The following is a 20,427-nucleotide window of genomic DNA, read 5'->3' as shown; positions in this document are numbered from 1 at the left end:
ATCACAAAAGAAATGATTTTCCTATTCAATAAATATTCTCGGAAATGATTGTTATTTCACACAAGCTAATTACTCAGTTGGTTCCTCTTCAAAAGCACCATTCAAGGATGGATCTCTAACAATTTGTCTCTTAAAGGTTGGTTTGATAAAGTCATTCAATTCCTTAGCATACATTTCATATCTAGAGGTAGACTGGAACATCCACTTGTCTTTCACTTGTCTATTAAGATTGAGATCAATTTCAGCAACCAATAATCCATCACCCAAACGAGTCAACTCTGGTGATCTAGATGCATCAGGAGCAGAGACATAAGAGCTTCCGTAAAAGTGGCCAAAATCTTTGTGAGCTGGCTTTCCATCAGCACTAGTAAATTCATTAGGGAAATATTCAGTTCCAACTCGGTTGATGCTAGCAACAAAGTAACTATTGGCAATGGCAGCATTTCTTCCTTCAATTGGCCACATTGGTTCAGATAAACCACCGACAGTTGCACTATTGTTACAATAATGGGAATATCCACAGTTAATTATTCGTGTGAACACAATAACACGTTTCATCATTGCAAAACTTACCTTGGATTGAAAACAATTTCAGCACCGTTCAATCCGTATGATTGCCAGTTGAGTGGAATGTGACGCCCATAGCAAATATTGATACCAATTCTACCAAATTGGGTCTCAAAGACAGGATGACCCAAATTGCCCTCCAAGTAATAGGTGGCTTCATTGAAATCTCCAACACGTGGAATGTGATTCTTTCGGACCTTTCCAATGTAGTTTCCTCTATTGCCAATCACAACAGCAGTATTCCAAATGACATCATTGTGTTCCGAGTCTCTCTCCAAAATTGGAGAAACAATTACCATGTTATACTTTTTAGCGAGCTTTCTCAAGAATAAAGTACTTCTGCCAGTCTCTGCCTCCTCAGCAAATTCCATCCATGGCTAATTGGCGTGCATGGCCACAATTTCATCATCACATTGCAAAATCATTTTTGACAAGTGTCATCATGCACGAGATCGTTATCAAAAATTTCACATACGGTCCACACACATTTCATCATCAAAGCAATAATAGTATTGTGCATAATTCCATCTCTACATCAATCATATTATCATAAAAAACGTACCTGTTTCTCTCTTGTACAAAATGCAAAAGGCATGGTCCATGCTTCTTGCAATCCAACAACATTTACTCCCATCAATGCAGCAGCATCAATCATTCTCTCAATCTTCTCTTCAATGGCCTTGTATTGAACATCGACTGGTTCCGTAGTATTTGCTCCGATCGCATTTTGAATCAAACCCAATCTCACAATACGTGGAGGACGACTTTGCTCTTTTGCTACGTTATGAATCATGGAATAGGCTCTCACTTCAAACTTGTTCTTTACGGCAGAGGAACGGACTTGTTCAGGTATCGAGAGACTCTTCCATTCATTTCCATACAAAATTCTACGGACTTGAGCAAAGGTTTGTTCGGGGAGGTGAGTTTTGAGAGCATCATAGACGGTAGAGAGGCTAGTCATTCCCTGATCGTTGGGTTTAATGTGAGGATTTCCTTCTAGATCAATCATCACTTCTTCTGCCAATGATGTGTGGATCATCAAGATCATCATGGCAGCAGCTGTTGCAAGAACAACGCCTGACCATAGATTGTGTTTGGACATTTTTTTTTGTAAAGTTGAGATCAATACCTAACATTTTACATCTTCTTTGCTTTTTAATGCTTTCCTGATCTAATCACTGGTTGGAGGAAGTGGTGGTGGAGGTGGAGGAGGTACCATCATTGGCAGAAGAAGTGATGATTGATCTTTGTCTCAGTCATTTGGTCGATTTCAGGTGTTCCATATTTGTAAATCCGTTCATTGCCTTATAGCGATGATACTAATCAATCGTCCGTTTGGTAACTTTTATTTGCATTGTGTCTCGTTCGTCTGACGAAAGGACGGAGAATAAACAATCGAATCATAATGACCAGGTCGAAATAGGAGTGACAGGATGGTATTGAACCGATCTTCTGCTCCATCACATGATTCCTTTGCATCCAATTGAGTTGAATGAGTGGGAGGATATTTCAAACAAGTGAGACGTTCTTGTGAATGACTCACATGATAAATATGTAATTGGAAACAAAAATTCACTTGACATCCATTGAATAAATGTTTCAACACCGTAATTAAAGAATTGATTTGAATTTCCTCTGCCTCAATTCCCATTGGCATGACTTCTTTCAACACATAATCATGTATCAATGTTGAAATGGATTTTCCAGTATCTAAACTTTGAAATTCAAAATACATATCAAGAGAATGATTCTTTTCAAACACATGACTTGCTGTTAAATATCTCAATAACAGGACCATTCCATCAGAAAATTCTGGCTGGTTCATGAGTTGAATGATTTCTGACACATTGTTCCATGACTTTGGTAATTCTTCTCCTATCCGAAATAGTTCACTAAAAAGTCAAAAATTCTTGTTCGAATCTCTGACAATGAAGAATTTAAATGACTCGGAAGTTTAAAACTATTTTTCATGATGGTTAAAACCCCTTTAAGAAAATGGTTCCAAATTTTCACTCGAAACGATTCTTCTCGTTCTCCCAATATTTTAAGAAATGAAAATGCAAAAGCTCTGTAAAAACAATTTCCATCTCCTCGAATCATTTGAAAAACAAAATCGTCTTTTTCAATATTGGAAAATGTCAGAGGTACGTCTAACGAATTATTTGAGAGAACAGTCGTGAGCAAGGAAGACAAGTGGTTCTCCTTATTTGGTAGATCATTGTTTTCAGTTATTGGAATTTGAGAATTGGAATTATCATTAACATGTTCCGTCTGAACATGTTCTGAACTACATGTCACAGGAGCTTCCTTATTCATTTCGTTGGTTGGAGAATCATGATGAGTTGCAAAGGTGGAAGAACCGTTCATCACGACAACAACAGTTCTTCATTACTTAAATGAGTCTGTTCAATACCATTGGTGGTTGTGTTCTGATGTTCATTGACCACATCATCCTCTGAAATATCCATTGGGTCTGATTTTTGATCATCGTTGTTTGTAATTGTCATTATGGGAGTATTGTCATTGAGAGGTGGAGCTTCAAGTTCGTCCAATTTTGGATACAATGGTTGATCTTGAGGAGGTTCAAAGTTGGTATTGAAATTATTATTAATGATTATATTAACGGATTGGTTGGTAAGAGGCTGAGAAGAAGAATTTTCTGCACCATCGTTAGAATTACTGATTTGAGCTGTTTGTTCATCCGAGTTTTCGAAGGATCCATGTTTTCACTTGTGTTGACAAGTGACACTTCTTGTTCTTGTACACTCGCAATGATATAATCTTTCCAATTACACAACGCAATTTCCCATTGAGCCATAACATCTTCCACAATCAACGCCAAATTTTTTCTAATCCTTTCATTTCCTTTATATTCTTTTTGTAATTCATCAAGAGATTTACTTTTCTGAATAAAAGGGATCCATTCTGATTTCTGAAATTCTTCCTTCTTCATCATGATGAATGGATCTCGGACCGAGTCGGTGTGAATAAGTGCAAACAAAAGTATTTTTTTTACAATACAAGGTGGGGACTTGATTTCTTCGTGATTCATGACAAAAAAGGATGTTGGGAATTCTCAGATCAAACCAAAAAGCTATTAATGACAGTCGTCCAGGACTCCGCAGTCAACATGTCAAATTGTGTGAATATTAAAAAAATTCTTTAATATTCACGCCAACTCCTTCTCGAGTGTTGATTTCAAAATGTTCTTCAATTTCTTGCAAACATCAACATCCTCTTCGAACTCCAAAAAGCCGAACAATCCATCAAGCAGCACTTCGACATTCCTTGATCCTTCACATTTGATCGCAACTCACGAGATGGAATGTTCCGTTTGTTATGAAACGTTTGAATTAAACAACGATTCCAACACAATCTCTACACCATGTGTCAATCCCAGTTGCCAACAAGATGTCTGTTCAAAATGTATTTTCAAAGCCATTGATTCCAATATTCAAAACAATTGTCATGACATGAAATGTATCACTTGTCACACACTTCTTGACAGTGAGAAGGTGATGGAATTTTTAAAAAGTTTTTCAGTGCCTCTGTCAGAAAAATATGATCGAATAATGGTGTGTAAAGCACTTGAAAACGATCCAGGATTTGTATGGTGTGCCCATGGATGTGGCTCTGGAGTGATTTCGGATGAGGACGCGCAAATTGTGACATGCGACACATGTGGCAAAAAAACCTGTTTTATTTGTAAAACCAAATGGCATGAAGGAATTACATGTCAAGAGTTGAATAACCATCGATATTTAACTCATTCTCAGTATCCTCTTAGCAATGTCTTGGAAGAGTATGATGATGACGATGTGTACTCTTCCGACGGAGATTATGAATTGGCTAACAACCTGCAAGAGATGACTCTTTTGAATGAAATCGAAAGTGAAAAATACATCCAACAGATCACGAAAGAATGTCCTAAGTGTAAATTTCGTTTTGAAAAAGAAGAGAATGATTGTGATCATGTGAAATGTGTGAAATGTCAATTTGAGTTTTGTTGGTCTTGCGGAGCCGATCACAAATTGATCATGCAGAAGGATAATTCGTATCATGATCCATCCTGTAGATTTCATAGCAGCAATATTAATCAATAATTTTAGATGTTACATTTTTAGCAAACAGAATTCCCAACCTGAATTCAAAATAATTCAAAATAATTAAAACAAAAAAAATGTATCAAAGACCCTTTTCATACATGTCGAACCAACAACAACAGCAACCAGTAATCATTGATCGTTCCGTTGGTTCCAGCAGCAAGACAGCCAACTCGAACATGACACAAACAGAATGTACCATTTGTACCGATGAGTTTTCCATTTCACCTCTTGTCATTCATCCTTGTACAGAGTGTACCAAACGAACCGTTTGCGACTCTTGTCTTGTGAATTATTTGGATGAACGTATCAACAACAATAATTTTCGTCAAATTCACTGCATCGATGACAATTGTCAAGCTGTTTTGGATTCGACCCGAATTTTTGAATATTTAAAACAGTTGGGTGGTCAACGTGAATTACAGCTTGTACAACGTTACGATCGATTCTTGTTGAATACATTCATGAGTTCACAAGATGGATTCATTTGGTGTCAGCATAATTGTGGAAATGGACAAATTCACTATGAGAAAGAAAATGCACCCATTGTCACTTGTAACACTTGTCACAGAAAATCGTGTTTTGTCCATAAAACCATTTGGCATGAAGGAATGACTTGTGCTGAATTCGACTCGGATCGAAACGGAGATGCCAAGAGTAAGCAGCACTTTTTGGAGAATGCCAACAGAGTTTATCGCTCTTGTCCTGGATGTGGTGTTGTCATTGAAAAGAATGGAGGATGTGATCATATGAATTGTACTCAATGTGGACGTCGTTACAATTGGTCAGAGTCTTCTTACAAGCAAAAGTTGTGAATATATTTTATAGAAATGTTGTACAGTAAAACACTCGAATCGTGTTGTCCTGTAGAAAATCTTGATTGCTTCAAATGGTTTCCTCATCCTCCTCTAATAACTCATTGTCGTCTAGATCAGTTGAACTATTCTCATCGTCATCAAAATCAATTTCAATGTCAATCAATTCATCATCCTCATTGTCATACACTTCTACGATATCTTCAGAATACCATTCGTTTGGTCTCAACACCATTGTACTCACATCACGCTCAATTAACACACTTTCCAATTCTTTTACAAAAACAGACAGTTCATGGATATACATTCCAATTCTAGACTCTGAAACATTCTGTTCCATTCCAATACAAACATCCTCGTCAAATTCATTTTCAATTACTTGTAGTAACAATTTCATCTTTTTTGAAATGTCACACAATTCCAAAGGAACATATTCTGAAAATATAGATAATTGTTTTTTTCGGAGATCCAATACTTGATTTGAGAATAAACTCATACCCTCAAACTCCAACATGCTATCGTTTAAATCAGCAATGGTATCGGAAGGAACTGGATTGGTAAATGCACACAATGTGATAAGTTTTCGTCTCATGCCATCGATTTTACGCCTCACTTTTGGATAATCATTGTACATTCGATACCAATTATGAATCTTGTTGAAGAATTCTTCTGTTCTCTTATTAAGCCAACTCTTTGGAATCTCCCAATTCACAGTAGATATTAATCCAGAACGAAAAGAAATTGTTCTCTCATCAACCAATTCGAGAGCAGTGTGAATATTGAGAGAAGGATATTCCATTTGAATCTCATACAGCAAGCATTCTAAAAAGAACTTCCAAGCAGTTGAAGTGTGTAAAATTTTCACTTGTACCAATGATGTTGGTACAAATTGTGTTTCATCTTGAGTGACAATTGTATTCACGGTGTAATTTTCATCATCATCGTTGTTGTTCTTTTGTTCAAGATTTGCCTTCGTATTATAGATGATGGACTCAGGAAGAGTCAAGTATTTAAGCTTTGGAAAAACGACAAACAGAGCCTCAATAAACGTCGTCAAAGGGATGATGCGAGAGATGTCCAAATTTCGAATGGCCAAGCTTTTAATTTGCTTGTATGGGTTAATTTTGTTCTGTCTAACGTCATCAGCTAGTGTAGAGAGGTAAGGATAAGTCAATGAAACCAATGTTAAACCAAAAACACTTTTTGGGAACGTGATATGCAGTCCAGGAAGAACAACATGATTCAGGCGAGAAGCTGAAAACAAGTGTCGTGGGATATCATAGTGGTTCCATAACTTCAACGTCTTCAGCTGTTGGGGTGTTAATTGTTTTAAGAACTCTTGATCGCTATCAGATAAGGCGTTACAAAATTCCAATGAGTGAAGAGTTGTGGGAAAAGTTGTAGAGTCAGGAAATGTAATCTCAGAGTTTAGAAAAGAAAGACCAATTAAACTTCTTGTTTTCAAGGTGACTGATCTTTGAACGTCTTGTAAGGTTTTACACTCGTCAAATTTCAAGTATTTGATTCTGCTTTGCATTCCGAGCAGTTCAACCAGAGATTTCTGAGAAACAAACATCCTGTGAAGGGTCACAGTTTCAAACTTCTCAGTTAAACTGAGCCCGTTGTTGCACAACTTCAAAATATGAGAAATGGTCAACTTTGTTTTAGACAAGTTTGCAAATAAATTGTCTCCATACATTTTGCAAACCTCCAACAAATCTTTCAACATGAATGTCAATAAACCTTCCGAGTTCACGTAAAATCCTGGTGAATTCATCCACACACTCAACAGAGCTTCCTTTGACAAACACAGACTTGCAATCCTCTTCGAAGTTAACATCAAATTCACAAGAGATGATAACCAATAATTTTCAGGAATGAAACTCCAAATGGTCGAGATTAAGTCCAACACGTAGAGAGGATTCTGATCTGGGATGGGTTTTCTACGAAGGGGAAGAAAATAGGCCTCTGGATCGTAATCACAAACACGACGATGATAATACTCATCGTACAAATATTTGTCTTTCCCAAGAATTGAAGCAATTACTGCATCGTCCAAGTTGTAAGCTGCTTGATAATGTGGATGAGGAATGTTATGATGATTGGACCCATACTTGTGCGTGTCACTGCCGTCAGCGTGATTAAGAACAGGTTCCTGACCGGTACGATCTCGCATATGAAGATTTCGTTTCATTTTTTGATTGGTTTGTTATAACAACGTTTCTGATGTGAAGTTGCTCGTGTTATAATATTAATAATAGCAGCAATAGCGTATTTTAAGCATCAATCCGAATTAGAATTGTTTGAATGTTGCAAATTCGTTTCTTCTTCCGTGACATCTTCAATTAGGGTAGATGACTGCATTTCAATAATATGTTCAGTCGTTGTTGACAAAGAAGTTTCTACATCATTCAATGACGACTGTTCTGGATCAAACAAAAATTGATGATATTCTAAACAAAATGAATGACGTCCGATAATTCATGTTTGTGAATAACATTGAATATTATATTTTTCACGAAAGTTGCAAGAACCAACATACCATGACAATACTTTTCCAAATACTCCACAAAAAACGCTTCCTCCAACTCCTCTTTTCCATCCATCTTTCGCATCACATATTTAAATCCATTATCATTATCCAGTACTTTCAAAGATATCTCTTCGCATTCCAACACTAAATCTTGTGGCTTGTTTTTTATTTCGTTCAAATAATCCATCACGTATCGGAAGAGCTTGGATCCATTGTATGGATTTGATGTTAATGAGAGTGTGGTTGATGATGATGAAGAATCGTCTTCCACCTCAAGATGCGCCGATGAGTGTTCCGATGAAGAAGAAAGTTGTTTTTCGTTTTCGGTCATTTTTTTTAACTCAAAAAATTTGTTCCTCGAGTGTTCCTTATTAAGGTGCTGTTTGAAGAATAAATTTTTTGTCCAACCCATACTCTTTATTACAACACTTCTTCCAAAAACTCATCAAACACATCATCGGAAAGAGTGTGTTCAGCTGTAGCGGTTACAGCAGATGGAGATGTAAGAGGTTTCAAGAGCTCTGCATAGGTGGAGGGTCTCTTGGCACAAGCACAGGTTTCACATCCAAAAAACTTTCGAACTCCAAATTCACAATGAGAGGTATCACAGTTCATCTTTGGACACGCGACTTGAGCTCCAAATTTATATCCAACCCATCCACCGAAATGTTGCCAAGTCAATTCCATTTCTTGTTCGACACGTTTCTTACATTGACACGATGGACAAATACCATGACTTGGTTTGTAACCACTTGGACAGAATCGATAACATCGTTTGCATTTTGGACGAATCAATTGAGAACGAGGTATACATTCACATTGTCCATTCACAACTCTTGCCAGTCCAGCAATTTTCTTACACTTTCTCTTGCATGCTTGTTTCAACAACACATTTTGATTGTCGTTAGTGGTTGTTGTTTCCTGTTGTTCTGGAGTCAATACATTGGGATTGACGGATCCATGTGGAGGTGTACCACAACGAATGGGTGTCGGTTTGGGTGTTGGTTTATCTTCTTCACGTCCATCTTTGCAAACACATGTTGGACAACCTGTCTTGGTCATTTTGTAACCATTGGGACAATGCAACATGCAAGCGACTTGTGGACATGCAAAATTTGTTGGTTTTTTGCAGGCGCACACTGGACATCCTGTTTTCTCAGATACTTTAAAACCATGTCTACAGGCCATCTTGCAAAGAACTGGAGGACATTCCTTTTTAGCAAAATCTGGTTTTTTGAATTTGGAATTCACATGATGTAATGACACTTGAGCCCATACGAAGGATTCAAGAACCAATAGTGCACACAAGAACAAACTTGCGAGTAGAAGAGCGATTGGGACTTTTTGCATTTTTTTAAAGATGGTTTAGATTTCGCGAGGACATGTCCTTTTCCATTTATAGCTTTGGTTATGATCATCATGATTGTAATGATTGCAATGGTTGTGGCATTATAATCGTAATCAATGGAAACAAACGAAAGTATTGTAATGACTGTTCACATTCTTTACACAAGTTGTGAAACGAAAATTTACCAAAATTTTCTTTATTTGGAATTTGATTTTGTGCTTGTTAAGGTCAACGTTGAAGTGGTTGAGGGTTTCATAATTTGATTCATGAGAATGACATACTCAAACGCTGCATCCCATCGATCTAATTCTTCTTGCGAGCTGTAACAAATATAGAAAACTCGTTTCTTGCATATAACTTCCAAGCAAAACGGATAATCCTTGTTACTGGTATACTTTTCATCGAGATTTTGTTTCGCACATTCAATTTCATCGGTGGGTACAGTATTTTTCATCTTTTTCTTTTTCAAGCTCTTACTTGATTTAATTTCGTAATAACCAAAATGTTCAATCGTTAAAAGGAAGTATCTTTCGGTCCAACTTTTTCGTAACTTTCCTTGTTTCAATGCCATTCCATCACAAATGATGATTCCTTTTCTAATTTCCAAGGCAAAGGAAATCATTTTTGAAATGTGATCCAATGATAAATTATATTGACCTGTGTATTGAGAGTAGGTCAGTAAGCGGCTCCAAATTTCAATTGCATTTTGGATGTGTTTGTCTGATTCTTTTCCGAATTTAGCTCTTGCCCAGAAAAAGTAAACTTCTCCCAAAATTGCCATTGCAACCATGTGGAATGGTTTTGCTTCAAGAACTTTGTTGAGCGCCACAATCGAGGATGTGAATAAATCATCAACTTCTTTCAACAGTCGAGCTCTATTTTCAGCTTGCATGGATTCATTAAGACTTTCCGCTTCTGATTTTTGTTGCTTCTTCTTTTCATGAGTTTTTAAAGTATTTACAATGTGCGATTCACTCGATGACGTGATGTTGGTTGTTTTTAAAGCTCCCATTTCAAAATATAATTGACTTTGGAACATGACCATGTCTGTATTCGGACGTACCATGATGGAACATGCCTTGTCAATCGCTTCAATAGCTTTTTCCATGAGCGACTCTCGTGTTAATATGGTTCGAATATTAATGTCACCCATTTTGTCAGAATAAATCAAACTATATCGCAAACGGAGGTCATCCTTGTTATTTTCATCAAGAACAACTGTCTTGGACGTTTGATCTGAGAGAATTTTTCTATTATTTTCTCGTAAGAGTTCTTTCTTATCATCGAGCATTCTATGTTTAAATAATAAATCATGCCAAGAGAGTCCACTTGTTAAAATTTCAGATCGAGAACAATTTCTCATTGGCTCTCCATCAATATTATCATACATGGACAGATAGTCATTACAAGCTAAAATAGAGGCTGAAGGAATAAGCAGTAAGGCATACTCATAAATAGAATTCGAGAGTCGGAAAAACAAATGTGGGTTCACATTATGTTCCACACAAAATATTTCAGATTTTCGCATTTCTACATTGCATACACTTTCCCATAACGAAACACATCCTTTACAGAGCTTTTCACTTTCACTCGCAACAGTATTTTGCAAAATAGACTGAGCATGTCTAGGTATTGCTTTGTTTTGTTCTGCGTTTAAACGTGATTCTAATTTTTGAAAATCAGAATAATTTAAAGACATGGTTCCAACCGAGTTCACTGCTGTCACCGTTGATTCGTAATCAAAATTGGATAATGTAGTGTCACTGGATGAGGTATTTTCTCCTGCATAAATAGTTGAATGTTCTCTTTTTCTTCTCACCCAATATAATAACAAAACTGCATACTTGTAGAGACATTGATGATGAAGTGGACAATAGACATAATTAATAAAGGAACCATTTCTTCCATCTTCGTCACATCTCACAAATTTCGAATTGATACAACAAACATCGTCCTTGTCCTTGTCAATGGTTGACAAAATCTTTTCTATACAAATCTTGATACATGTGTTATACTTTTCCTGAGCTTGTGAACAGAGAGCTGCCCAACGTTGTTTTCTTCGAACAGACCATTGCGTGAGAACATCTCCAAAATACATGTACATGTAAGCTCTTTTTGATTCTTGTGAAATATCTACAACAATAGGTTCAATGTCCTTTTCATCCACAGGTGTTTTCTTTTTTGGTTTTTGTGTGGACTTTTCAAAAAGCTTAATGGCAGAATCCATGTGAAGACAAATGTCTTGAAACATGTTTTCAATTTGTTGTTGAGCTTGCTGAGCTGCTTTTTGAGAAGAACTTGTCGGAGAAGTCATTCCTCTAGGACTTGGACTTGGTGAACTTTTCGATGAAAAACTTGCTCGAACTGGAGAGTCCAATGAAACTGCCATCACATTGTCCAATGATCCTAAAGAATATCCAGTACCAATGGTCAGATTGGGAGCAGAAAGTGGTTCACTAGGAGACATGTTATTTCCATTCACAACTGGTGAGTCAGTAATCTTAATAGGTGGAGATATAGAAGCAGAATTTTGTGAATGTTGTTGACCGACAGGAGAATTGTTAATTCCAACACCACTGCTGTTACCACTACTACCACCGCTATTAGAAATATTGGAAGACAGTTGTGAACTTTCTCGTTCCAATTCATCCAATCGAGGAAATGACAATTCATATAAAACTCTTGCCAGTAATAAATGTAAATCTGATTTTAACATTAAATCCAGTGAATATTCTCGACTCAATTCACAACAAGTTATTGCATTTCTCAACTTGTATTCTGCCTTATTGAGTAAATGAATGACATGTCCAGCTTGACTTGACAAGGTTTTAGATGAACAAACCATCAAGGTGGCATAACCAAAAACAAGAGCTTTCAAAGGAGTTTCTGAATTCGAAGTAGAAGTATTCATAGTTGTTCCCATCGTCATACTTGAATTAAATGACAAGAGTGAAGCTGACAATATTGGTGTGACTTCGGGTTGTTGTTGTTGTTGATTCAATTCATTGATTTGATCCAAAATTTCTTGTGCATAAATTCCTCTCTTTTGATTGTCAATTCCCATAAACGGCGATGAATAATTAATGAGAGAAAAAACAGCATCTGTGAAACCAGATTTTGCGTTCATATTGGCAGATGTCGATGATCGTAGTGAAGAGGAAAGAAGTGAATGTCGTGGATTTGATGACAAGTTGTTTTCATTAATTTTGAGATTATTGGTATGGAGAGAGGAAGAAGAATTAAATTTGGAATGTTGTTTGTTGTTGTTGGATGAATTGGAGGAAGAGGTATTGGAAGAAGAATTATTGGAGTGCTGTTGTTGTTGTTCCAAATGATGATCCATCGTCGTACTGCCATCGCATTCTATAAACGTCGGAGGTTCATCGATATTCTCGAGTCGTAATTTGAAATCTAAAAGGAGTGTGGAAATATTTGTTGTTGTTGATGGTGATGACAATGATGAATTCATACTACTACTGTTACTGGAAGAAGACGAAGAAGAGGATGAAGGAGTTGCTGATCGAGGAGAAGGCGTCGAGGAGATGGTGGTCGAGGAAGAAAGGGACGACGCGGATGACATTTTTTTTGTGTTCTTGGTTCGTGGTGATTTCAGAATGATCGAGTCACTTCTACGGAGAAGCATCTGTGAGTTGTTTCGACGGGTCGAAATTGAAAGTTTTTCCTCACACTCGAATGTGTGTGTGAAAATGCATGAGAAAGTTTAATATCGTTGTTAGTGAATCAATTCCATTGTGATTTTCACACAACAACAATTTGAGCCAATCCTCCAACCATAGATGATGAAGGCCATCTTTGAATAGATCTTTCAAACGTACGTCTAAAGTAAGGTATATCAATCTCTTGATGATCTGAGAGCGAAATTCATGATCCTTTTTCAAGTATTCATTCCATTTCAAACTTGTAATCCAAATCAGGTCGTCTCTCTGAAATATCTCCTTCAAACTTGAGTAATTGTTTCTTAATGGAACCCGAACTACTGTCCAAAGGTTGATAGCGCTGATAAGCTCCCACCCTTAAATCATCAGAAACTGCAGGTGGTTCATATTGATCATTTCTTGGTTTGAGAAGATCCGATACTGCAGTGTGTTTTCGTTCTTGACGTTGATATCTACTTTGAATACTTTCTGTAGATTCTGAGGAGAGTGTTAAATTCTTCTTTGAAGATACATCCAAAGAAGGAGAAGAAGGAAGAGCCATTTCTGATTGCTGTAGACTTTTCAATTGTTCCTGCTCGAATTCTTTCAATTGTCTTCCAACAAGCTTCAAATGAGACCTCCTCATGGCTTGATATTCAATGGGTAATGGTGTTCTTTGATCTGAATCGAGTGATTTTAACATGGTCGATTTATCGGCTGTGGGAGCTGCCATGACCAAAGGAGAACGACCTGTAGGAACATTGGTAAATAATTCTTCGGTACCTTCAGCGTAGAAACGATTATAGGGTCGCCATCCCACATACGAGGTTCGTTTTTTGGATATAGAGCTGCCATTACCGCTTTCATCGTCATCATCGTCAATGCCTCGAACTGCTTTATCAATTTCATCACTCAAATACATGGCACTTCTCAATACTCTTAAATCGGTCACTTTGCCTCCAGTGTCTCGAAAAAAGTCTTCCAGAGCTCTCTTTTGTTTTTCCTTAGCTGAAATTCTTTTTTTTGCTTTTTCTTGTTCGAGAGTTTGAGCTGTGAGACTTTCTTTAAAAGTGAGAGCTGGAGCTCCAATAAATACATTTTTAACAGGTTCCGAAAGAAGATGGCTGAGAAATCGATAGGAAAGTAGACTGACTAGATATGCAATCAGTGAGACCTTTTGAAAAATAAATTGCCAAGAAATTTGAATTCAAAATGTTTTTTCAATATTAATATTAAAATTGATTGTTGGTGTTGAATAATTATTTAAAATTATCCCGATCATATATTCCATTTTGAAACAATAATTATCGTTGAAAAATGAACGCCATATTAAAGTCAATTATTAAATGTTGGCAGTCGATCCGTCGACGTTCGAATGTTAAATTTTATCACATACCACTGCCACCATTTTTTTTGTTCGATTAGAGACAACAAAACTGAATTCATTGGCTCACAACAACCTTGTTAAAGAATAAATGTATGGATGGAATTTGATCTGTCATTGTCACACACGCGTTTATTCCTCAGAGACTTCATAATCAACGTGAATACGTTCAACTTGCTCCAATTCTTTCATAATACTTTGGTTCATGTTGTAATCATATGGTCCAAAAACTCCCTTATTGGTAATTTCACCGCTCAAAATTTTCTTTGTGGCAATAGCACATGGATAACCGACAGTCTTGGCCATTGCAAAACCTCTTTCATCTCCAAAATCAACTAATTTAGCAACAATGGTTCTCTTCTTTCCTTCTGCAGTTTCAATGACAAACTTATTGTACATGAAGAGCATGTCTCTTTCTCCTTCTTTATACTCCATCATTTCTAATAAGGTTTGAGAGAAGGTATCCAAAACATTACCCTTAAATGGAGCAGTCTTGTCACTGAATAATCCGTAGAATTTGAATGCATTGAGAGCAGTCTTGGCCTTCTCAGAATTTGGATCCAAATTCAACTTCTTCAACAATGCACTTTCGAGTTCACTCTCCTCAGTACTACTTGCAGAAAGAAGGGTTTGCATAATTTCTCTCCATTGCTTATCCTTAAATTCTGGTCGTGGAGTTAAATCGACCAAACCTGCTCCAATAAAGAATTCAACCACTTCACAATTACCCTTATATCTCAATGTACCTCTCAAAACATCGTCAGCATATTTCAAGTTATAATGTTCCTTGAATGGAGTGGAGTCACGATTTGGATAACCTTCAAAGGTTGGAATCTTATCATCCAATTGCAATTCTCTTCTTGAAGACAACAATTTGGATGCCTCTACGGATTGAAGTTGACCATGTTCATACCACTTTGCAGTGTTTTGCAAAGCCATCAAAACACCTCGAGGAGACCAAGAGAATTTGTACTTCATTGGATTATCAATATGATCAGGATGTGGCAAACCTCCACACCAACTGTAGAAACTCTTAATTTTACCTCCTTTCAAATCTTGTTCTTCATGAACAATCTTGGTTGCTATTTAGAATTCGAAAAGCAATTTTCAGAAATCAAGAATTGCAAGCTCCTAATACGTACCAATAATGTGATCAATTCCTGGATCGACTCCAATCTCATTCATACAGGCCAATCCTAAATCTTTAAATTGTTGATCCAATTCCCGTAAAGCAGGAGAAATGTATGAAGTCGTAACCATATTCTTACGATGTTGCAAACAAGCTTTAGCAACCAAAACGTGATATGTATAGGGAACGAGAGAAATAGCCAAATCGTGTTGAGAAACCAACTCGGAAAGCTTTTCATGTTCATTCTCAATATCAAGAGCAACTTGGGCCGTACGAATGGCAGGCTCGTGAGCGTACTGCTGACACATCTCTTGAGACTTGGCCAAAGTACGAGAAGCAACGGAAACGAAAATATTCAAACCATCACGGGTGAGGCTTTCTAATGTGGTTCCTGCAACAAAACCGGAGCCAAGTAATAAAACTCTGTGTTGGAAGGTGGACATGATGAAAATTATAATTCTATGATGATGAAAATAATAAAAATCAGTTCATTATTATTTGAAAAGCCATGAGCAAGACAAAGAGACGTAAAAATCAATGAAAATAACACATCAGTAAATAATAGATCAATGACAACTCTATGGCTTACAAATGAGCGAAGAGAACGTACTAATCAAAACTTGATGATTTTTGTTTTCAAATTTCATAATGACCTCTACACGCTCGAGAAAAAAATCCATTCATCTTCTGTCTTGCTGCTCTCGGAGTATTTCTCACATGCAGCTATCTGTTTTTGGAAGAATCGACTTTTGGATCAAATAAGCCATGAGGTCTGCTTGTCCAATTGGATTACACATAGCAAGACTGCCAGCCCTCCGTGTTGCAGGATGGATTTGGATTCAGGAGTTGAAAAAAAAATAAATGACTTGGGAAGCGGCCATGTCGGTTGGTTGAACAACTCATCGAAAAACAAATTCACAACAACAATCTAGTAATCATCATCGTTGTGCTTTACCACCACATCATCAACAACATGCCTAAGGAACCATCAACAAAGAGACTACCATCAACCAACACAAAGTCAGATGAAGGTAAATCTGAAGGGAAACGGAAGAGACGTTACAAATGCCATCCATTGGAGGCCTTTGTGAAGGTCGATGAGGTACCCATAAATATGCACCCAAGTCCTTTGTCCATCATCAACTATGAACATGAAGACCATCACAAACAAGCATCTAGAATGGAAATGAAGCTCGTAAACTTTCTGTGGGATTTTAATTCACCATGCAACGGACAAGCAAGATGTCGTTTACCAGTTGGTGAGTGTGAGGAACAAACCTTTGATATGTATATGTGTCGTACAATGAAACCACATATGTACACAAGAATAGAACAATATTCTCCTTGGATCAATCGAACAGGAGACACTGAAATCAATCGTCACATAATATATGAATTTGAATATCCAAATTTTCCTTCCTTTGGAGATGGTGAATGGGCCAAAAATTATATGACCGTAAATCAAAAGAACGTTGGTGATAATCTTAGAAAAAGATTCCAAGTTGATTTAAGTGAAGATTTCGACAATATTGCTTACCGTTGCATTGTATCAAAGTTGGTGATCTCTTACGACACCAGATTGGAATTATATTATGCCTACTTGTGTCATTGGGTTCAAGCGAAGGATGGAAAATATTGGATTGAGAGCTTTTGAAAATTTTCGATTAAAATTTTCGTTTCTTTTGAGAAACTTGTGTACTCATTGTTCCACTAAAACTGGTCGCCTGGTCGCTTTGTCGTGTATTCTTTGCTTGTTTTCGCTTGGTTGTCGTTTTCTCTGATTGTTTTTCTGTGTTTTGTGATTGTTGCTCTTGTTCTTGAAAGCTTGTAGAAATAGTTTGCTGCAAAGTAGCAAGATCCACATTCGACTCATCCAAATCGTAATACAAATCGTGTAATTCTTGAGGTGCTTCTTTGAGGTGAATTGAATTCCATGAATAAATTTGTTTGAGCCGTTTTTCATTCCAATAAGTACTTCCAAATTTCTCTCCTATATCAATCGCAGTCAGGACTTTTCGCCATTGCCATAACAGCAATTGTTTGGTTACATGAATTTTGTGACGACCACCACCGTTATTAATCACTCTATTAAACACGGCATGGTGAAACAAATGAGAACGTTCGAACCCTTGATTACTTAAAATAGATAAGGACAAGTCATCGTCGAGCAATTCTGTCATCATAGATGGAAGATGTGTAAGAAAATGAAAATAATGAGCTTTGATACCTTTGCTCCATATTCGATAACAAGCACATAAAAACTCCATGATCATCTTGTCCAATTTAAAGATTCTGTCTGGTGTAAGTATTTGTTTAGTATTGGGATCATCTTGTTTAGCCTCAACGATAATTATAATATTCCTTAATAATTTCAAAATATTCAAATATTTCTCCTTAGTGTGCTGTTCGATGTCATTCACTATCACTTCAACATTACTTAAAATTGTGTTGCATTGATCCCCAGACAGCATGCTCGATTTGGCAGTAACTCTTTCTGACGATTGTGAAATACCATATTCAGTCACTCGTTGTTTCAACTCTCTCCAATTAAAATGCTCTAATCCTTTTAATTTTTGCAAATTCTGCAATATGGTATTATTGTATTGCCCACTTGAAGCCATATAAGCAATTGTATTTTCAACTAATCGCTGTTTAACATGAAGAGCACACATAATTAAATCTTTAGGACTGAATGGCAAGGAACCTCCAAGGGTTGTTCGATTGTTTGCTCCAAATTCTTCAACAGTTTTTGCCATGCAGTATGGACAAATATCAAATTCAAATGTAAATCCAACATTGTGCATGTCTGAAACATAGAACAAATGAACCTCAGATTTTTCAAAATATGTTTTTTGTGACACAGCTTTGATTTCGTCTGTCAATGTTCCAATGGTTTCCTTAATACTCTCTTTTGTTTCAGACATTTGAAATAATCCAATATAAAAGACAGAGGATACAGCTTGAGAAGGAAACACATCTCTTAAATTAAGAGGAACTAATGCAACGGCTACTTGTTTCACTTTGTTAATTTCACGTCCATCCACAGAAATTTTGAAAAATATTTTCTTTTTAAGTTTTCCTCCTAGAGATCGATATAACTTTAGAATATAATAAATAGCTTCATCTAAATCTATGATGTGACCAATGAATTCAGCACTTGGGCATCTTAATTTGAATATTTCTTCCACTCTCTCATTCAATTGTTTTTTTAAATTACTCATTTCTTTCTTACAAGGCAACTCCTTCATTAAGGAAACTTCTTTTCGAAGGTTGTGATAAGTATTATCAGAAATTAAATTATTGTCTCTCCAATACTGAACTATTGTAGGATCTCTTTTTTCGATAAGATATTGTTTCAGTTGTTTGTACCGAATGTTTTCTTTCAAGTTTTTTTCTATAATATTAATTGTTTTTTGAATGCCTTCTTTTGTTTGCAAGAATGTTTCAAACCAGGCGTGAATATTGTGTCCAAGAGTCCCTAACATTTTCTCAAATACTGATACCATTTCTCTAGCTCGATCTTTGTTATTGCGAGTAAAAGAATCTTGTCCTAACTGCATACTTGAATATTTATGGTCATGTGCTTGGATATCATGACATCCACAATGTGAACATTCCCAAAATTTCATGTTGACGGTATTGGTATCTTTATTGCTTGATATAGGATGATGTGAACAAGCATGGTTTGTGAAAATAGGATGCGAATGTTGTTGATGTTCATTTGTAAGTTGTTGTGAATTATTAGTCAATCCATTCCCATGAGAGTGTAAATGAGTATTCAAGTAATGCCAAAGCCAATGTTGAGAGAGTTGTTGATGAAATAGCTCATTAGTATGCACAAACGGATCCATATGATTTAATTGCGGGCTGTGTGGGTGAGTGTTTTGAGATGGATTGAATTGTTGAGTCTGGTCCTGGCTTGGTGGAGATGGAAAATCTGAAATTGGTGGTTGATGTTGCGTGTTCATTTCATTTTCAGAGATTAAATTCAAGATGGTATTGATGGTGTTATCTTCACTTTGATCGGTTTGATTTTGTTCACCTATTGAGGAGAAATTTGTGAACTGAAATAAATCATCACTAAATTCTTCATCGTTTTCTTCTGTTTCGTCATTGTCTACGTCATCAAAATAAAGAGCGGCTTCGTTGATTAAGTTGTTGTTGTCTTCACAATTACTATAACATTGATCACAATCATTCCATATTTCACTATCGATCTCGTTATCAAAATCCATAACATCAACCAAGCTCGTTTCTTTTGAAAAAGTGGTGAATATGTGGCGTATTAGTTTTTCTTGATCTTTTTTGCCTGTAGATAATTTAAGAATTGTTTGTAATGAAGCTACCAAATTCGTGATGATGACTCCATTGCGGAAGGGAGATGGCAATCCGATAGCCTGTTGCTGCTGATGATTGAGTGTATCTTTGCCATCTTTAATGGTGAGAAGTAATCTTGATGTTTTTTCGTTTTTTCCAACAAAAAAAGAATCAATAATTTCATCTGCTGCAAAGTATTGCTGTCCATTGTATTCATATGATTTCAAAGAGTGGAATGGAGGTAATTGGTGTTTGATCTCCAAAACTTCACACATTTTTTGATGAATAAAACATTTTCATAGCAAGACAAGCCAACAGAGCGGGTTGCTGGATGGATTTGGTCGCCAACTCCTGTCGCTGGGCTCTCTATTGACAGAACAGTGAACTTGGAAGCTTCAATTTCAAGATTTTTCTTTGCCAGCGTTAAGCCGGTTCTCTACAGAAACTTTTTTTTTTTCGAGGGACATAAATCGTGTCCCTGAAGCCCGGAGTTCACTTTCGCTGGCCAGTCTTGCTATGTTCTTAATCATTCACATTTAAAAAGCTTACTCTTGAATCCATGTTCATCTACCAAC

General features: G+C 36.6%; 15 protein-coding genes across 15 annotated transcripts in view; 4 read left to right on the top strand and 11 right to left on the bottom strand.

Annotated features, from left to right (window-relative positions):
• Positions 1-69: 69 nt before the first annotated feature.
• C9374_003480 (uncharacterized protein) lies at positions 70-1,669 on the bottom strand (the record flags this gene model as incomplete). The annotated part of the gene is made up of 3 exons (XM_044693013.1): positions 70-493; positions 574-944; positions 1,130-1,669. The coding sequence occupies 3 exons, from the start codon at positions 1,667-1,669 to the stop codon at positions 70-72; spliced, it is 1,335 nt and encodes a 444-aa protein (XP_044549658.1).
• A 243-nt stretch (positions 1,670-1,912) lies between these two features.
• C9374_003479 (uncharacterized protein) lies at positions 1,913-2,392 on the bottom strand (the record flags this gene model as incomplete). Its single annotated transcript, XM_044693011.1, has 1 exon — positions 1,913-2,392. The coding sequence occupies one exon, from the start codon at positions 2,390-2,392 to the stop codon at positions 1,913-1,915; it is 480 nt and encodes a 159-aa protein (XP_044549657.1).
• Positions 2,393-2,442: 50 nt separating this feature from the next.
• Positions 2,443-2,883, bottom strand: C9374_003478 (uncharacterized protein; the record flags this gene model as incomplete). Its single annotated transcript, XM_044693010.1, has 1 exon — positions 2,443-2,883. One exon carries the CDS (start codon positions 2,881-2,883, stop codon positions 2,443-2,445), a length of 441 nt encoding a protein of 146 aa, XP_044549656.1.
• Positions 2,884-2,933: 50 nt separating this feature from the next.
• C9374_003477 (uncharacterized protein) lies at positions 2,934-3,523 on the bottom strand (the record flags this gene model as incomplete). Its single annotated transcript, XM_044693009.1, has 2 exons — positions 2,934-3,256; positions 3,361-3,523. The coding sequence occupies 2 exons, from the start codon at positions 3,521-3,523 to the stop codon at positions 2,934-2,936; spliced, it is 486 nt and encodes a 161-aa protein (XP_044549655.1).
• Positions 3,524-3,770: 247 nt separating this feature from the next.
• On the top strand, positions 3,771-4,670 carry C9374_003476 (uncharacterized protein; the record flags this gene model as incomplete). Its single annotated transcript, XM_044693008.1, has 1 exon — positions 3,771-4,670. The coding sequence occupies one exon, from the start codon at positions 3,771-3,773 to the stop codon at positions 4,668-4,670; it is 900 nt and encodes a 299-aa protein (XP_044549654.1).
• Positions 4,671-4,747: 77 nt separating this feature from the next.
• C9374_003475 (uncharacterized protein) lies at positions 4,748-5,485 on the top strand (the record flags this gene model as incomplete). Its single annotated transcript, XM_044693007.1, has 1 exon — positions 4,748-5,485. The coding sequence occupies one exon, from the start codon at positions 4,748-4,750 to the stop codon at positions 5,483-5,485; it is 738 nt and encodes a 245-aa protein (XP_044549653.1).
• Positions 5,486-5,555: 70 nt separating this feature from the next.
• On the bottom strand, positions 5,556-7,679 carry C9374_003474 (uncharacterized protein; the record flags this gene model as incomplete). The annotated part of the gene is made up of 1 exon (XM_044693006.1): positions 5,556-7,679. The coding sequence occupies one exon, from the start codon at positions 7,677-7,679 to the stop codon at positions 5,556-5,558; it is 2,124 nt and encodes a 707-aa protein (XP_044549652.1).
• An 89-nt stretch (positions 7,680-7,768) lies between these two features.
• Positions 7,769-8,349, bottom strand: C9374_003473 (uncharacterized protein; the record flags this gene model as incomplete). Its single annotated transcript, XM_044693005.1, has 2 exons — positions 7,769-7,938; positions 8,028-8,349. The coding sequence occupies 2 exons, from the start codon at positions 8,347-8,349 to the stop codon at positions 7,769-7,771; spliced, it is 492 nt and encodes a 163-aa protein (XP_044549651.1).
• Positions 8,350-8,438: 89 nt separating this feature from the next.
• C9374_003472 (uncharacterized protein) lies at positions 8,439-9,368 on the bottom strand (the record flags this gene model as incomplete). Its single annotated transcript, XM_044693004.1, has 1 exon — positions 8,439-9,368. One exon carries the CDS (start codon positions 9,366-9,368, stop codon positions 8,439-8,441), a length of 930 nt encoding a protein of 309 aa, XP_044549650.1.
• Positions 9,369-9,562: 194 nt separating this feature from the next.
• Positions 9,563-12,946, bottom strand: C9374_003471 (uncharacterized protein; the record flags this gene model as incomplete). Its single annotated transcript, XM_044693003.1, has 1 exon — positions 9,563-12,946. The coding sequence occupies one exon, from the start codon at positions 12,944-12,946 to the stop codon at positions 9,563-9,565; it is 3,384 nt and encodes a 1,127-aa protein (XP_044549649.1).
• A 323-nt stretch (positions 12,947-13,269) lies between these two features.
• C9374_003470 (uncharacterized protein) lies at positions 13,270-14,430 on the bottom strand (the record flags this gene model as incomplete). The annotated part of the gene is made up of 2 exons (XM_044693002.1): positions 13,270-14,196; positions 14,419-14,430. 2 exons carry the CDS (start codon positions 14,428-14,430, stop codon positions 13,270-13,272), a joined length of 939 nt encoding a protein of 312 aa, XP_044549648.1.
• Positions 14,431-14,538: 108 nt separating this feature from the next.
• Positions 14,539-15,978, bottom strand: C9374_003469 (uncharacterized protein; the record flags this gene model as incomplete). The annotated part of the gene is made up of 2 exons (XM_044693000.1): positions 14,539-15,488; positions 15,549-15,978. The coding sequence occupies 2 exons, from the start codon at positions 15,976-15,978 to the stop codon at positions 14,539-14,541; spliced, it is 1,380 nt and encodes a 459-aa protein (XP_044549647.1).
• Positions 15,979-16,508: 530 nt separating this feature from the next.
• C9374_003468 (uncharacterized protein) lies at positions 16,509-17,189 on the top strand (the record flags this gene model as incomplete). The annotated part of the gene is made up of 1 exon (XM_044692999.1): positions 16,509-17,189. One exon carries the CDS (start codon positions 16,509-16,511, stop codon positions 17,187-17,189), a length of 681 nt encoding a protein of 226 aa, XP_044549646.1.
• Positions 17,190-17,199: 10 nt separating this feature from the next.
• C9374_003467 (uncharacterized protein) lies at positions 17,200-20,127 on the bottom strand (the record flags this gene model as incomplete). The annotated part of the gene is made up of 1 exon (XM_044692998.1): positions 17,200-20,127. One exon carries the CDS (start codon positions 20,125-20,127, stop codon positions 17,200-17,202), a length of 2,928 nt encoding a protein of 975 aa, XP_044549645.1.
• Positions 20,128-20,411: 284 nt separating this feature from the next.
• C9374_003466 (uncharacterized protein) overlaps positions 20,412-20,427 on the top strand; it is a gene marked incomplete at both ends in the record, with an annotated part of 1,185 nt that continues 1,169 nt past the window's right edge. The window contains one exon of the mRNA XM_044692997.1: positions 20,412-20,427. This exon is cut by the window's right edge and continues 1,169 nt beyond it. Within this exon, the coding sequence (XP_044549644.1) occupies positions 20,412-20,427 (16 nt within the window).

This window comes from Naegleria lovaniensis (assembly GCF_003324165.1).
Source record: "Naegleria lovaniensis strain ATCC 30569 chromosome Unknown tig019, whole genome shotgun sequence".
Lineage (NCBI taxonomy): Eukaryota > Heterolobosea > Eutetramitea > Acrasida > Naegleriidae > Naegleria > Naegleria lovaniensis.
The sequence above is the reverse complement of the archived record's forward strand: the minus strand, read 5'-3'. Positions and strand labels throughout refer to the sequence as shown.